At 43.1% G+C, this 14,702-nt stretch overlaps 1 protein-coding gene across 4 annotated transcripts; it reads right to left on the bottom strand.

Moving 5' to 3' along the window:
* Positions 1–234: 234 nt before the first annotated feature.
* Positions 235–14,042, bottom strand: rev1 (REV1 DNA directed polymerase). Of its 4 annotated transcripts, none has more exons than XM_061692520.1 (22): positions 13,778–14,042; positions 12,548–12,623; positions 11,888–12,017; positions 11,397–11,565; positions 10,485–10,940; positions 9,500–10,182; positions 9,323–9,421; positions 8,643–8,759; positions 8,427–8,550; positions 8,206–8,334; positions 7,642–7,796; positions 7,444–7,563; positions 7,137–7,357; positions 6,606–6,778; positions 6,273–6,490; positions 5,344–5,537; positions 5,007–5,270; positions 3,536–3,635; positions 3,254–3,450; positions 3,032–3,182; positions 2,814–2,916; positions 235–2,737 (listed from the first exon to the last, which is right to left on the bottom strand). In XM_061692520.1, the coding sequence occupies exons 2-22, from the start codon at positions 12,611–12,613 to the stop codon at positions 2,626–2,628; spliced, it is 3,981 nt and encodes a 1,326-aa protein (XP_061548504.1). In that variant the 5' UTR covers positions 12,614–12,623; positions 13,778–14,042; the 3' UTR covers positions 235–2,625. The 4 variants fall into 4 exon arrangements, with proteins under 4 accessions (XP_061548504.1, XP_061548506.1, XP_061548505.1 ...); XM_061692522.1 differs by having other exon boundaries at positions 6,606–6,736; XM_061692521.1 differs by having other exon boundaries at positions 13,932–14,042.
* Positions 14,043–14,702: the final 660 nt, after the last annotated feature.

Raw genomic sequence — 14,702 nt, 5'->3', positions numbered from 1 at the left:
AAATAATAATAATAATAATAATAAATATTTATACAGCGACTTTCAAGAGACTCAATAACAACTAATTACTATTGGGGGGCTAATTGAAATCTAAATACTGTGTGAGTGGGTGTGTGTTGGTGTTACAAAATGTAGGACAGGACACAGAACTCACGTTTCAGTAGTCCAGATGAGAATTGATTAAGGCATGAGTGTGGAAGTGATTTAAGACAAACAAGAAAAATAGAAGTTACAGTTTATTATCATCATCAAGCTTTAGAAAACGTTCACAGCTTCAGGTCTTCAGGCACAAGCCAGATTTATAAAACTTGGCCCGTTCTAAAATGAGGCTCATTTGCTTTCACTAACAACACATCAACAAGGGGGGCAGAAGCAACTTGTAAAGCAAATTTGACACTTCTCAAACATTCAGTCCCGGAAATTTGACACTAATTTGTTTTGTATAATTGATTTTTTTTTTTTCCCCCTCCCCGCCAACATAGCCGTAGCATCTCTGAATGATGGCCATCTTATGTCAGTCCTCTATAAATGCAATACAAATTTGGGCTACAAAGTTAAAAATGTAACATTGTTCAGATCCAACTTATCTCCAAAGGGATATCTTACTTCTTAAACACAAAAGAAAAAAATGTAGAGGTAACATACTGAATAGAGTGACAATCAAAAGTTAACCTCTTAAGTGCTTTCTTTTCGAAGACCGAAAAGGTCAACAGTTAGAAGTTACTAAGAATTCACTAAATGTAAACAATACAAGAGGTAAACTTTTTACTTCCATTGAACAAGTATTTTTAAATGAAATTAAAAAAAAATTACATACTTTGATGACAAGGATTTGGCACTTTTTTTTTTTCTTTTGCAAGAGAAAAAAAGGATGACTGCTTTTTTTTCTTTTTTACAGCATGTTTTTCTGCTTTTTAGGAATATCAGATATGATCACATATACTGTACTAAGGGTTGAAAAGGACATTCATACATTGGACAAGCCTTATATCTTTACATGTACATGATTGAGAATCAATTTACACAATGCAGTGGAACCTCCAAAGCCTGATGCCCCAAAAGTGGTACCAGTTGAACCCAAAATATGCCTCAAAAAGTCAAATAACATGGAGTTAACCCATCAGAGTTAACCCCTCAGCGAGCATCTAAAGAATTAAAACCCCACGTGTTTGTGATGCCACCAATGAAGGGGACCAGTAATGGCAAAGAGAAAAGGTGTAATGATAACCATAGAATACAACAGGAAATTCAAATATTGCAGCATAGAAAACTGGCTTGCCGCAGTACAATATCAGCAAATACATTTTACCAAGCAAATGCTGAATACACTTATTATACATTGGTACCATAATAGTGGTGACTTGACTTATGAGTGACCCGACTTGCGAGTTTTTCCAGATACATGGAGTCGCTCGGTTGATTATTATAATTTTTTTTGCAAGCAAAAATTCAAGATTTCAGTGCTTGATGGTGGCAGCCCACAACTCAATCAGCAGTGTGACAGATGGTGACCAATTCTTAAATAAAAAAGGCTAAAGCTTTTTTTGCCACTACCAGTTGAATTTAACTGTCAAACTACACATAAAACAAAAATAATTCCAAGTTGTGTATTTAAAACAATCACAGAACTTTGTTAGCTTAATGCTACCACACAATGCAAAAGGCCATAGACCGGCTAACAAATAGCATTGATAGTCGCTGCGTTATGACCCTTAAACCATGGATATTTGAATGTGTGGTAACATATTTAGACCAATTTTTTACATTCAGACAATATAACAATACTCACAGGCATACGTTCTTTATCCTCTGGGAAAAACACCTAATATTACTGCAGTTTACCGAGTCAGTTGTGAAAGTCTCTGTATCATACTGCCCCCCTGTGGCCAAGGCGGACACACCAGAACGAGCACAATGTGGGGCTGGAACGGATTAATGGCATTCTCATTCATTTCATTGGGGTAATATGCTTTGAGATACAAGTTTTTTTTTTTAGTTACAAGCGTGGTCACGCAACAAAATAAACTCCTAAATCAAGGCACTACTGTAAGTCCAGCAATACACCACTCGGTGAAAATATTGCTCCGCACCTTCCTGATCCCTCTCCATTCAAATGTCAGCCATCTTTAATGAGTTTTACTTTATTTGTAATGGCTTCTCTTTATACTTGCATGACAGTTAATGTTAAAATGTTACTTAAAACATTGCCCGTACCAAAAAAAAATAAAATTATTACATTATTTCCTGCAAAAAAAAAAATAATTTGGAAAAACTATGAAGTCAAGCAGCATCACAGGGCGAATTGTGATCCACTTTGGAGGTTCCACTGGACTCCAAGACAGAATACTACCAAGAAAAGAGCTTCTCAACAGTTCTCTGCCCTTTTGTTGCCTTAGTCTTTAAAAGACAAGAAAATGCTGCATGTATACAAAGTGATTTTGAATACAATCATGGCTTTTGCATCTCTCTCTTGGCTCGTGCTGAATAAGAAACCACCATTTTGTGTTGATATGGTTAACCAAGAACAAGCTGCGATTTCTGTGCTTACAGAACCCAACAGTTGGCCGAATAAGGACAGTTAAAACGTAGAAAAAAAAAAAAGTGAAAAAGCGGGTATATAGATGTTCACGTGATCTTTAGGGTGCTACCGTAGGTTTGCTGCACAACCACCTGCACGTTGTCCAAGATGAAGTCAAAGGCCATACTCCACACGGACTCGAGCGACTGCTGCATGATCCTGCACACACAAGATGGACATTGTATTTGTTTTCTGTGCTGAATAGGAGCAACAATTACACCTTAATCAAACTTGCCTCTTCATGTATTTTATGATCAGATCCAGTTTCTCCAGATCCTTGTCCTCGATTAGATCAGTGCAATATTTCACCACCTGCAGAATGTCCTCTTCCATGGGGTCTGATAAAGTTACAATACATTCATTTAATTAATCACCTTAAGTCCAAAATCTGAAGGTAAACTAAGTCACACAAAACTATTTCCATTATGCATCTGTATACAAAAAGGTGTATACCAGTCATGGTGGTCACCCATTCCCGCAACAGCGTTTTAATATCCGGTAGCTCAGAGGCTCCGGCCAACGCTGGAGAGGGGCGAAGGGGGCATTTTGGCAAAAGCTCCGGCATGTCCTGCTTTGAGGAGGATGTGGACGGATCATTTTCAGCCTGTGCAAGCAAAAGGAAGTACAGGTTATACTATAAATGTTCTATTTTCGCCCAAATCATTGCACATCTACCTTTAAGACGTTCTTAGGCTCCTTCAGTTTAGTAAAAGGCGGTGCGATTTTGGCAGGGCTGTTCATCGGGCGGTACTTCTTTTGAGGCGATGGGCCCTTTTTGGCGGGGCTTACTGCGTTCTTCCGCTTGTATCGCCGCTTTAGTCGTCCAACACCTACAGACTGCTTCAGCTGCAAAAGCGCATTCTTCTGCTCCACTGCAGGGAAATTAGAATGAGCAAATGAGAGTGGGGAAAAACAACACTGCACTGCAAACAGAAGCTGAACACTTCAAAGTCTTACACATTTTTGTCTGAGGTTGGTTATTTGCAGCACGGTTGTAGGCAGACTTGAGTTCCTCCTGGAGCTCTTTGGGAAGAGCGGCAAAAACATCTGGGTCAACCTGCAGTCACACATCAGAGATGAAATATTTCACTTTATTTTGAAATACATGTCATCTATCGGTAGGGAATGTGATTTGAGTTGGTGGATTACGTCAGAGTAATGTTCTATTGAAGAGTGCTAAAAAGTAAGGAATGTCCCACTCTGAGCTTACGTGGTCAGACCCCAAAGCCTTCAAATACGGACAACGTCCTCATAAGGGTCACGTGTGCCGGATCTTAAGGGGAGAATACTTTCAATATGCGCAAGTAGAGCTATGCAACATATAACGAGATATATTACTGTGAGACATAAAAACGTCTACCATACGATATAACCCTCTATTTTGTTGATGTGTGTGTGTTTTATGTTTTTATGTTTTTATGTTTTATTGTAGTCATCTTTGATTCATTTAATTCTTCTTAAAGTATGTATATTGTAAATAACTGGAGAAAAGATCGGACCAAATTGCTCTTCATTTCATGTCATGTCATTTTTAGGCTTAGCAATTAATTTTAGTAATTAAATTACTTTATTGCAATTCAATTACTTTACTAAATACTGTTAATGCCATGCTTACTCTAACTTTCTCACTGTGAGAAAGTTAGAGTAAGCGGCATGCTCCTCGTGTACATTCTTCAGGTGCTCGATCAAATTTGTTGTGTTGGAGCATTTCGATGAAGTTCCCCACGACGTACTTCAGTTGCGCACAGATGGCAAATAACTTACGTGTTGTTTGTCAGAGACACCGCAAAATGAGTCCCACACCGACGACGTGTTTTTTCACCGACAAGATTGAAAAAAACTTTATTGGCCGTCGGATAGTTACAGTACTGCGCAACAAGACACGTGACAAGGCTAAAAATAAACTAGCTTTTGGATTCATACGCGACGAAGACGCGGAGTTAAATGACTTGTGCGGAGCCGATTGATGACGTCTTTGATCGGATCGGCGACTTATGACATGAAAGCCGATCAGCATAAAATGCTAATTATCGGCCGATACCTGTAACACTGATCAGATTGGCGTAAAGTCTAGTAATTTTAAGTAATGTATCAGAATATATATTATTATTGGGATTACTTATATTGGGATAGAATATTTTGTCCATATCGCACAGCATCATGTAGGAATATCTTTTGTATTATCATATCATACAATGATATCTCTAAGATAACAAAATCAATGATATCATATAAACGATATAAATTTCATTCAGTCACCCAATGAGATTTGATGAGGAATCAAATCAATAAGCAGTAACGATAATGGAATCGCAATGGCTAAATCCTTATTACTTCCCATCCATAATAAAGAATCATGCCGACTATTTGTCATCAGTTGGTGCCCCACCATTTTTTTCCCACTGATCAGCTAATAATGTTCATTTACCTGGGAATAGTTAGGCAGCTCCAAAACAATTCCTGGGCTGTCTGGCTGGTTTGAAATCTGCAAAACTAGTGCTCCAGGTGGTGCAGGTTGTTTGTTCAGTGGAGGAGGAGGACAAGGAGGGGAGACTGGCCGTGACTTGGGACTCGAAGACTGTGGACTGGCAGGACGGTGGCGGTTTGTCTGCCTGCCTTCTCTGCAAGTCCACGACTGCTCCACTTGTAATCTCAGTTCTGCAGGCAGGGCTTCCAACACGGACCGATCCACCTAGGGTAACATAAAAGCTGTGCGTATGTAGGCAAAAAAAAAAAAAAAAAACACAGTCAAATTGAGTGCTTACCTGTGAAGGTGAGGGGATTTCGATACTGAAGTCAAGAATTGTTCTGGGGGTTTTGGGCATTTGTCTGCATGCTTCATGTTCTTTGCTCGTTCCTGGAACCGACACATTGGGAGACTGAGGTTCCTCAATGGACCCAGGCGACATAGCTCGGATACGGGGCGTCTTTTCTTGATGCTTGTTGTTGTCCCCAGCATCTGTGAGGCAGATATTACACATTATCTAGTTCAAAACGTCAACAGTAAATATTGAGTTTTGTTTTTTCGTGAACAGCGTAAATCCTGCCTGGCGGGCAGCACAACTCTGTGCCAGAGGCGGGTTAAACCAGTGTTGGTCATTTTGTAGATATGGGAGTGTTACTAGCCGACTTAAGTCACCACCAATCAAAGCGGCTCTTCTCATTCTCTTTAAATGTGGCACGCTCGCAGTTTCGCGCTGAGACATGGCACCATTCTCTGTGCGCAAGAGGATAGTGCATTATTGCAGCGATCCGTGCATGAGTATTCCTACGGCTCTTGGCCAATGTGACAACAGACAATGTGAGCGGGTACCCTCATTGAATACAGAATGAGCTGGTGATAACCGCTGGCGATTTAAATATGCCCGCACAGCTCGGTACCCGTCTGCCTGTGCCTTGATCAAAGTCACTAAAAATCGCATTAGAGCAGCGGTCTATCTTGCGCGAGGACTTGGTGGTCTGAGCAAGAATTTAGATCGACTATCAGCCACCAAATTGTCACTCCGCCAGTCGCATCTCTAAAGAACCAGATCGCCAATCTTAGCGCAGAGCTGTCCACAAAATTGGCAAACACAAGCAGAAAGCCTTGCGCTTGAACGAAAATCAGGATGAGCCAGCATTTGCGCCCCATCGCATAAGTGTGTTCTATAAAAATTAGAGCCCTTTATATCAACTGAAGTACAAAGACACCAACCTTTGCTGTTGGACGTATGGCCGAGCAACATCTCTTTGATGGAGCGTGTCCGAAGGCCGTTGGCGTTGTTGTGAGCGGAGTGACTTCCCTCCAGAAGCTGGACCTGGATGCCTAGGCCTCGGAGCTCCTGTACTGGCAACTTCATAGCGTGGAACATCTTGATGACTGTCGCTGCAATTAACTGCCCACTGTCAGTGGACTGTGCAAGCATCACTGTCCTAAACCATGGACAAGATGGAAAAGAGGAGCTCAATACATGAACACGTAATGCAAAGTAATTTTAAATACGGTCGCTACATGACAAAACACACTATGTAGGAAACTCCCTCGTACTTTGCAAAGTTATCACATATGCCGTGTCCGCCGTATTTCGCCGTCTCCTGGGGGGCGCCATCCTTGCGGACCATGACCTTGAGAGTCACTCTGCGACCTTGCAGCCCGGCTTCTTGTAGACGTTGCTGCACCTCCATGGATAGGTTGGACAGAAAAGATTCAGCCTCATCAACCTGAAATTATTGTTTATATAAAAATAAAGTATTGTCATTGCAATTTTGTTACACTTTTAGTTGTAAATAGTTTATTTTATAAATAAAACCAATTTATTAGTAGTACTCATAGTCACCATCAACCACATTCCCCCCAACCATGGGACGTCCACCCATTTCATATTTATTTCCCCCCACAACCACACTTCCCATGCTGCCCACCTCCACCGTCACAAAAAAGAAGTGTTGAACTAGCATTGCAGGCTGTGTGAGATGCAAAAATAAATCCATAACATGCCTCCATTCAATGCACTGCTTTATGACACAGAATATCAAGTGAGCATTACTGTACAATACTGTCAGTGAGTGTCAGTCTTACCTTTTTAAAACGTATGTTGTAGTTCATCTCCGCAGACACGGACTTCCTCTCTTTCTCGTAGCGGACGGGTCGGTCATCGAGACCCCTGCAGAAACGGAACAGCGTTTGCCCTGAGCGTGGTCCAAACTTCTTCTGCAGCTGAGTCAGAGACACCTGTCGTAGGTCTCCACATGACTTGACCCCAATAGCTGCCAGCTTTCGGCCCATGACAGGCCCCACACCTGGAAAGAAAAAAGGCAAATACAGAACTTTGCGAAAACTGGGAGTGTAGGCCATAATCTCAACCAGCAGGAGGCGCTGTATCTACCTGGTAAACTGGTCACTAGCAGGTCCCTGATAAAATCGTCCACTTCCTCTGACTTTAAAAAGTACTGGCCATCTGGCTTGGCCTTGCGCGTCGAAAGTCGAGCCAATAAGATGTTGGACCCTAACATATTTAGGAGTGAGATTGAATTCTTAAATGCTTGATTCAATGGATGTACTTTACTATAGACTGTGAACTCACCCATGCCAATTGAAGCACAGCATCCAGTCTTTTCCTTGATGTCTGCTCTGATGGCTTTGGCCAGATCCTCTGGGTCCACACCCAACTCGGCTATGAGAGCAGAGGCGTCCAGCAGTACTTCGTCACAGCTCAGAGCCTCGATGTCATGAGTGTAACTGCAAACGACACAACAAGAAGTGTCCATTACGTAATTTGTCATGTAACTCACACTTGAGTGCAGGAGTCATACACAAGAGACTTCGGGGCTGACTTTAAGTGTCTTTAGCTATTCTGTCTGTGTTTACTTGCCACCACAACAGAGTGATGGCAAATAGCACTCCTGTGGATCGCGTATGTGCACCCCCGCATATATTCTTTATCCTCTGTGAAAAACAACTAATATTACTGCAGCTCATTGAGAAGACCGTCTCCATGCGTATTTCTATGTCTGTATTATACTGCCCTCAGTTGGCCAGGGCATGCCCACCAGAAGGAGCTGCACAATCAGTTCAACAAATGAAACTCGCATCTCAAGGCACCACTGTAGTTTTCAAATGAGAGTCTGAATAGAGCACGTCCTCTTACCTAGCCAACGTCTCATACATGGTGAGGGCCACTTCTTTGTAGGCATCAAAGTCGTACGGAACAGACTGCAGAGTGGGACACAGCTGTTTGGCTTTACCAAAAAACATCCCGTTCTTCACACCTGCCTGCCTGTGTGTGTGTGTAAACGCCGACGCGTCAGTTAGTCAGTCAGTGAGTGAATGTTGTTCAGAAACCCAGTGATGTAATATTGCGTGCCTCACCTTGCAGCATAGCTACAGGATGCAATCTCCGCCATGGAAAGAGCAGCACCCTGGTCTACTCCATTAGCATGAACTTCTGCACGCTCTTGTGGAGCAGCATCATGTAAATACGCAAACTCTTTGGCTGTGAGGCAAAACAATGTCCATATTGTATAACACAAGCAGTGTACCTTGAATGGGACACTTAAACATGTACACCTTTAAACCCATTCTCACCAGGTGGAGCCAGAGCGTGTTTCCTCTGGTAGTACTGCTGCTCCAGCTGTGGGTTGGCCCCTGGTCTTAAAGGCACACGCACATGTCCACGGTTACTAGTCACTGCTACAGGCTTATCTGTGAGGAAAAACAAAACAGAAATTCGAATATTCTGGTAACTTCATTTACCAGAGTATAATTCCAATTACACTACAGTCATTGCCTATTCTCATCCACCTCCACATTATTTTCATACTCTTGTACGGATGTATAATGACTTTGTCGCCTTGCTGGCCGGACAATTCACTGCTTCAGATTGCACTAGGTGGCACCAAAGGGGCGCGTCAAAAGTCCTCTGTAAATTGGCCGACTGGAAGACGAGATGCCAAAAAACACATGATTGGGGATTAGTCGATTGCAAGGTTTAAAGGTCAATGCGGTGTTTTAAAGTTGACTAACCCCTACTTCATCACGGTAATATTTGAGGATACACAGCTAGAAATGACAAAAAATAAGCACACGATGTCATGCCTTAGGTCTGGATGCTGCACTATTATGCTCCACAGCCGGTACTGTACGGTGGAAAAGCGGCATTATATGTAAAGGAAGAATCTTTAAGACATCTCTTGGATTAGTCTTCATTAGCTTGTGCACGTGTTCCTAATGTTGTGGCCTCTAGTGTATTGAGACACAAGCCTCACCTTTGAGTGCAGGTCGATGTCGGATGCCAACAGACACAAAGAAACAATCCATGTCCACATGGAGGATGCAAGATTTAACGGCAAAGGATGCCGGCGTATCTGACAAATTAAAAAGAAATAAATCAGGGGAGCTTTTCGACAGTATCAAATGAAACAAGCGTTTGTCGCTTTTCCTACCTTGGCTTTCAAAAGCACCCTGCGCCACTAATTTCCGAAGTCGCTCTTTGCCCGGAAGGGAGGCAACACCCGTCGCCTTTCGCTTATTGTGCAGTTCATTGACGTACTCGGAGAAGCCGGTCCTCCACGTGGAGATCTGGTGTAAACGCGAGTGAGCATAGTACTCCGAGATCAGGCCGCCCGTCTGCGCCGAAAGCCGTGCCGCAGATTCGGAGGGCGCCGTGCTGGGATGAGGTCGGACTGTTGAGTTGCTTTCCGAGGCCGGGTGAGATGAAAAGGCATTGTGGTGACTTCCGTTCAGACGCACGGGGACATGTGGATGGGATGGCGGGGAATGAGGAATATTGTCGGGATTCGAGTTGACTTGAAGGGATGTTTGCTGTGGCGAATTAAGTGCATCTTTTGAATATGAATCCTCAGGACAAACAGGCAACAGGTCAGACTGCTTTGGAGGACTGTTGGGGAACTCATACGGATCTAGTTTGTTCGGATAAGTGTCTTTTCTTTCAGAGCTCGCGATTCTGCATTCACTCAGGTCCTTGGGAACACAAACTTTGTCGAGAACAAGGTCCTTTGACTTTAAGGCACCATTAACAAGATGAGCGTGTCCATTGGTGAGGGGTGTAGGGGCTTTGATGCACTCTGGTATCAAGGCTGCTGCTGAGGTCTGCATTGATCCATTCCTGAAAGAACATTGAATCAATTTGAATAAGAAGGAGATGAATAACATACAACAGTACACTCAGGGAAAATGTAATTACCACTACGCTAAAGCCACAAAGAATGAGATAAACTACATTGACAAAAGAATTGTGACACCCGGTCATCACACGAGCAACAAGTAAAAATAGACGAAAAAAATAAGTTGGTCCTGTCCAAATGTGAAAATTGAAGTTTGTCCACAACCAAACTCATCCTAGTATGCCTTTATCCTAAAACTCCAATTTAATTGGAAAACAATGTTGTCTTGGAAAGACATACTTACACTCTTATTTCCACTTCTTTGTGTCTCCTCTGGTGCGTACTGCAGGAGGTTTGAGGTTCAGGTTGGTCTGCTCTCTGTGACTGGAGGGCATAAGGTGATAAAAGTCCCGACTGTGGGTGCTTTAAGGGGCTTGATTTAAATAGCGGGTTGTGGGAATTGGAACTGCTGCAGTGTCTTGGCTGGACACTAAAGTGGCTGTGCTCAGGGTCTGGGTGAGAGGATGCTGAGGGGGTTCTATGATGTGGGTGGGATGAGGGGGTCTTCTGAAGGGAGCCTTGTAGTTTGTGAGCGGGGTAACTTGAGTTCGAGGTCTCCTGGTTGGGAATGCTGTGAAGACTGTCACTGGCTCCGGCGATCTCTGAGGTCTGACGCGGCTTCATAGCCGGAAAAAGTGGCGCTTTGTATTTCGCGTACAGTTGGTAGTGCAAGTAAGGGAGGAGACGCCCTGCTTTAATGCTGTTTTGAAGGGGGGAAAAAATGACAACATTAATGCATTGATTCTCATATATTCTGATGATGCGAGCACTATACAGCTACATCGCAATTAGAATATGATAGAAAAGTATTCATTTAAGTACTCATACATTATATGGGTTAATTAAACACTTGGGAAAATACTTTCAGAGCGGAAATTACTGCCTAACTTCTACATTAAAAATCATTTTCATTGTTTCTTGATTGCTGGTTACATAACATTTTCATTTTCTAGAAACGGTGAATTTGGGGTTTTCGCCTACTGTCGGCTATAATCATCAAAATGATACATATATATATTTTCTTTCAATATATTTCTCTTAGTGTGTGTAGTGCATCTTTATAATATGAGTTTCACTCTTTGAGTTGACCTACCTAACTAAAATGAGCATTTGACACTATTCTAATTCCTTGTGAGGTTCGTGTGGATGAACTCACCTGTCAGTGATCCAGCCGGGCTTGATGACCTTTTCTCCTTTTAGCTCCTGTATTTTGCAGTTTGGCAAATTGTGGGCAATGATGTGGGTGGTCTTGGAGCGGGAATAGTAGACGTGAAACTGCCCGCCGTGCAGCAGCATCAGCCTGCGGAGCTCATCCGCACTCGGTTCTGCCCACAACAAGACAACATGAGCCGTTAGCCATCTTTTAAAGCACGCCTCCTCGTTTGGGTCGCGGGTAACTGGAGCCTATCACAGGTGACATTGGGTAAGCACGGGGTACACCCTGGACTCGTCGTCAAACAATTGCACTTCCACTTTGTGCACCACGGTCCGGTTTTACATAAAGATATATTTTGGCGCACTGTCATAGCTGCTCTACACCAAGACAGAGACGCCACGTCCCACGGAGCCCGCCGCCGCGGCGCCGTCCCCTGTGCGCACTGTCGTGTTGCGATCACATGTACTGTGACAACAATCTGAACATGTCACCTGTGTAGCCGTTCACATAGATGGCCACCCCAGTGAAAATGCTGGAAGAGCCATCCTTCTGTTTCTCCCTGGGAGCGTCGCTTTTGAACTGCTCCTCCAACTTTGACACCTTGGCAGCCATGTAGCCGCCCTGCCAACAACAATGGGAAGGAGTCAGAATAGAAGGTGAATCCACGGTGGAACATAATACATAATACTAAACAGAGCGAACACTTTGTTTCTCAAAATTCTGACACCCCAAAAATCTCGTGAGACTGCACTTCAGTTAACATCTTAAAGATTAATCGCGTTAAATATTTGTGTTTTTTGTGACAGACCATGACAGGAACATTGCACACACTGGCGGTCTCAGTCCTAGCTACTCAGTATAATATGGCTAAAGCAACAATAAGTCTCCATCTATAGTAGGCTGTTGACCAAAAAGTCAAAAATCAGTTAATTATTGATGATATAATTAATCTTTTCCACAAAAGAGTCGTTAACGTCTTTTTACACTTGCACAACCTTCAGTAGCATGATGCATAATGTCCATTGGCCTTCAGCAAGCCTTCCTTCGCTCATCCCAAAGAGTGCATCTTTTCATTTTATTATATGTTTTTTGTCTCATAAAACCTTTTCATAAAACTTGTACGACAGTTAATAGTGTTCAAATGTGCGCACCCTCTCAGCCCAACCATTGTCTCCACTGGCATTGGCTCTCTTCTTGGTCCACACATCTCGACTCATACTGAGCTACCTGAAAACACAGAGAGACACGTCAAAACTGGACAGTACGGTGAAGACGGTAGGGAACCTGACTCTACTGCAAACGAACAGTGACTTGACAATTTTTTACTGGGAAATGTAGGAAATGAAAATAACACGGTGATAATACAAGCAACCTGAAGGACCTGTCGCCCAGGGGTCCTCGGTTTTTTAACTGCACACAGAACATTCCGAGTTTACATTGCACAGTGTAAGAAATCCCACTCCGTTATCACTGTACATACTGTTTTCCATTGCATTGTTTCAGATGTATGGCCTAGTAGTTTTTTTTTAATACTGCAATTATGCAATTTCAAGGTTACAAACAGCACACCATGAATTCGTTGCACAGCTGCATAATACAACGTCGTCACGTGGCATAAGAAGGCACGTTCAGTTACCGCGGTACTTACCGTTTCCCATTTGATATTCATGGCCTAGAAGTGTTTAATGCTCATATTTACTGTAATAAGGACATTTCGAGTTCACAATTGGTTTGCGCAGTGGTGTAAAGATAATTGAGGACAGATTCTCTTTTGCAATGCCAACAGAGTAAACAGTTTATTTGCGGTTTTATCATTTTAATGTTTTGTTTTTTATGGTTTAGGTAAACACACACGCACACATATTTACTGTACTTCTGACTTTTTGAGGTTACATAAACGGCGTACGGGGTATAGAATATATAATATTTGTAACCTAGAAGTGCTTTTCATACAAATATTTACATCTAGCTTTAGTACTGTGTTTGCATAGCTAAGCGATAGACTAAAAAGATGATTCCGACTTACTAATTGGGAGAAGTTAGTTATAAACCGAGGACACTCTTTATGCATGTTGTTTCGCAGTGTAAAATCTCTCGCAATATTAAAACAAGTCCGCGTTAAAACTGTCGTACATTCACGGTGTGCCGGCGTTGTGTGCCAGTGTCGGGGGCATGTGCGGGCACGTCCGCAGCTAACGTCAACTTGACCCAAAAGCAAAGCCTGGCGTGCACTTTGCTAGCTAACGTTAGCCTAGCCACAGCGGGCACATCGCGGCGAAATATTACAAGCAAGCGGGCACAGCACGTGACCGCCAACAAACCAGCAGCCGACTGCTGACAACACGGCGCGCTGTACACAAACGCGGCCATGTGTCGCGTACCTATTGTGCTGTCAAAATGAGCTGCGTTGCGTTGGGAACCACACGTATAAACAAGGAGACTTGCCTCCGCATAGGAAGCTGTCCTCAAGCTCAGCCGTCAAACCTACGGAGAATCTACTCGACACTTTCCGCCTTTTGTCGTCAACAACCTTACTTAGTCATGGTGACACCGCGGGGACTTGAACGTGTTCGACATGCCGTCAGCTCTCCATTTCTCCATTCCTACCGCTTCTCCGTTGATTCCTTTTGCTTTCCATTCTATCGCTCCGTGTGACTGCAAAAGCGTATACAAAGAAAGATTCCGATGTTCTTTCAAAATAAAACATCAGGCGAAGCAACAAGCCCTAATGTGTTTTATTGTCGGGCATCTTTTTGGCAACAACCGGAAGTTGTTGTTTTCACGTGTCGTTCTCGCCTTACTTGCTCTATCTCGTCGCCCAGTCACTTGCATTAACTCTTGACACATTCCCGCCTAAACAAACAAAGGCGGAAGTGCCATCGTGGCGAGGAATGTCACTTTCGAAAAGTAACTGTCCTAACACTAGATTGTTGACATCCACCGTGTCATTTAAAAAGTCAAGGGGGCGGCTTTTGTTGTTAATGCTCTCTCTTTCGTTTTGCAGAGACACCGTCGATGGGACCGTCTGGGATTTTTTTTTTTTTTTTTTTTTTTTTTTGTATTATTGTTGTCCTCACATGAACCCACTCGCGTCGCAGAGACACGTTTAATGTGATACCTACACATCATCATGGAACAAACAGTACGTACTGTACATATTTCAGCCGTCCATATACATGCGGGTAAAAGGAGAATTATCTGCAGTGCGTGTGCGAGCAGACTCGGGATGAGCACGCTTTGACCTATATGGCACGTGAGCGCCCTCATTGGCTGCTCGCTGTTGCCATGGCAGCAGACATGGGATGC

The sequence above is a fragment of the Phycodurus eques genome, chromosome 12 (genome assembly GCF_024500275.1).
Source record: "Phycodurus eques isolate BA_2022a chromosome 12, UOR_Pequ_1.1, whole genome shotgun sequence".
NCBI lineage: Eukaryota > Metazoa > Chordata > Actinopteri > Syngnathiformes > Syngnathidae > Phycodurus > Phycodurus eques.
Note: the sequence above shows the minus strand (reverse complement) of the source record. Positions and strands in the feature narration are given on the sequence as shown.

Excerpts from the sequence above, each read along its gene's own strand:
- rev1 (XM_061692520.1), bottom strand. The coding sequence starts at position 12,613 with ATGAGTCGAGATGTGTGGACCAAGAAGAGAGCCAATGCCAGTGGAGAC. Across the intron at positions 10,941-11,396 it reads CCCGGCTGGATCACTGACAG|CATTAAAGCAGGGCGTCTCC; the intron begins GTGAGTTCATCC and ends CCTTCAAAACAG. Across the intron at positions 8,551-8,642 it reads ACACGCTCTGGCTCCACCTG|CCAAAGAGTTTGCGTATTTA; the intron begins GTGAGAATGGGT and ends TTTGCCTCACAG.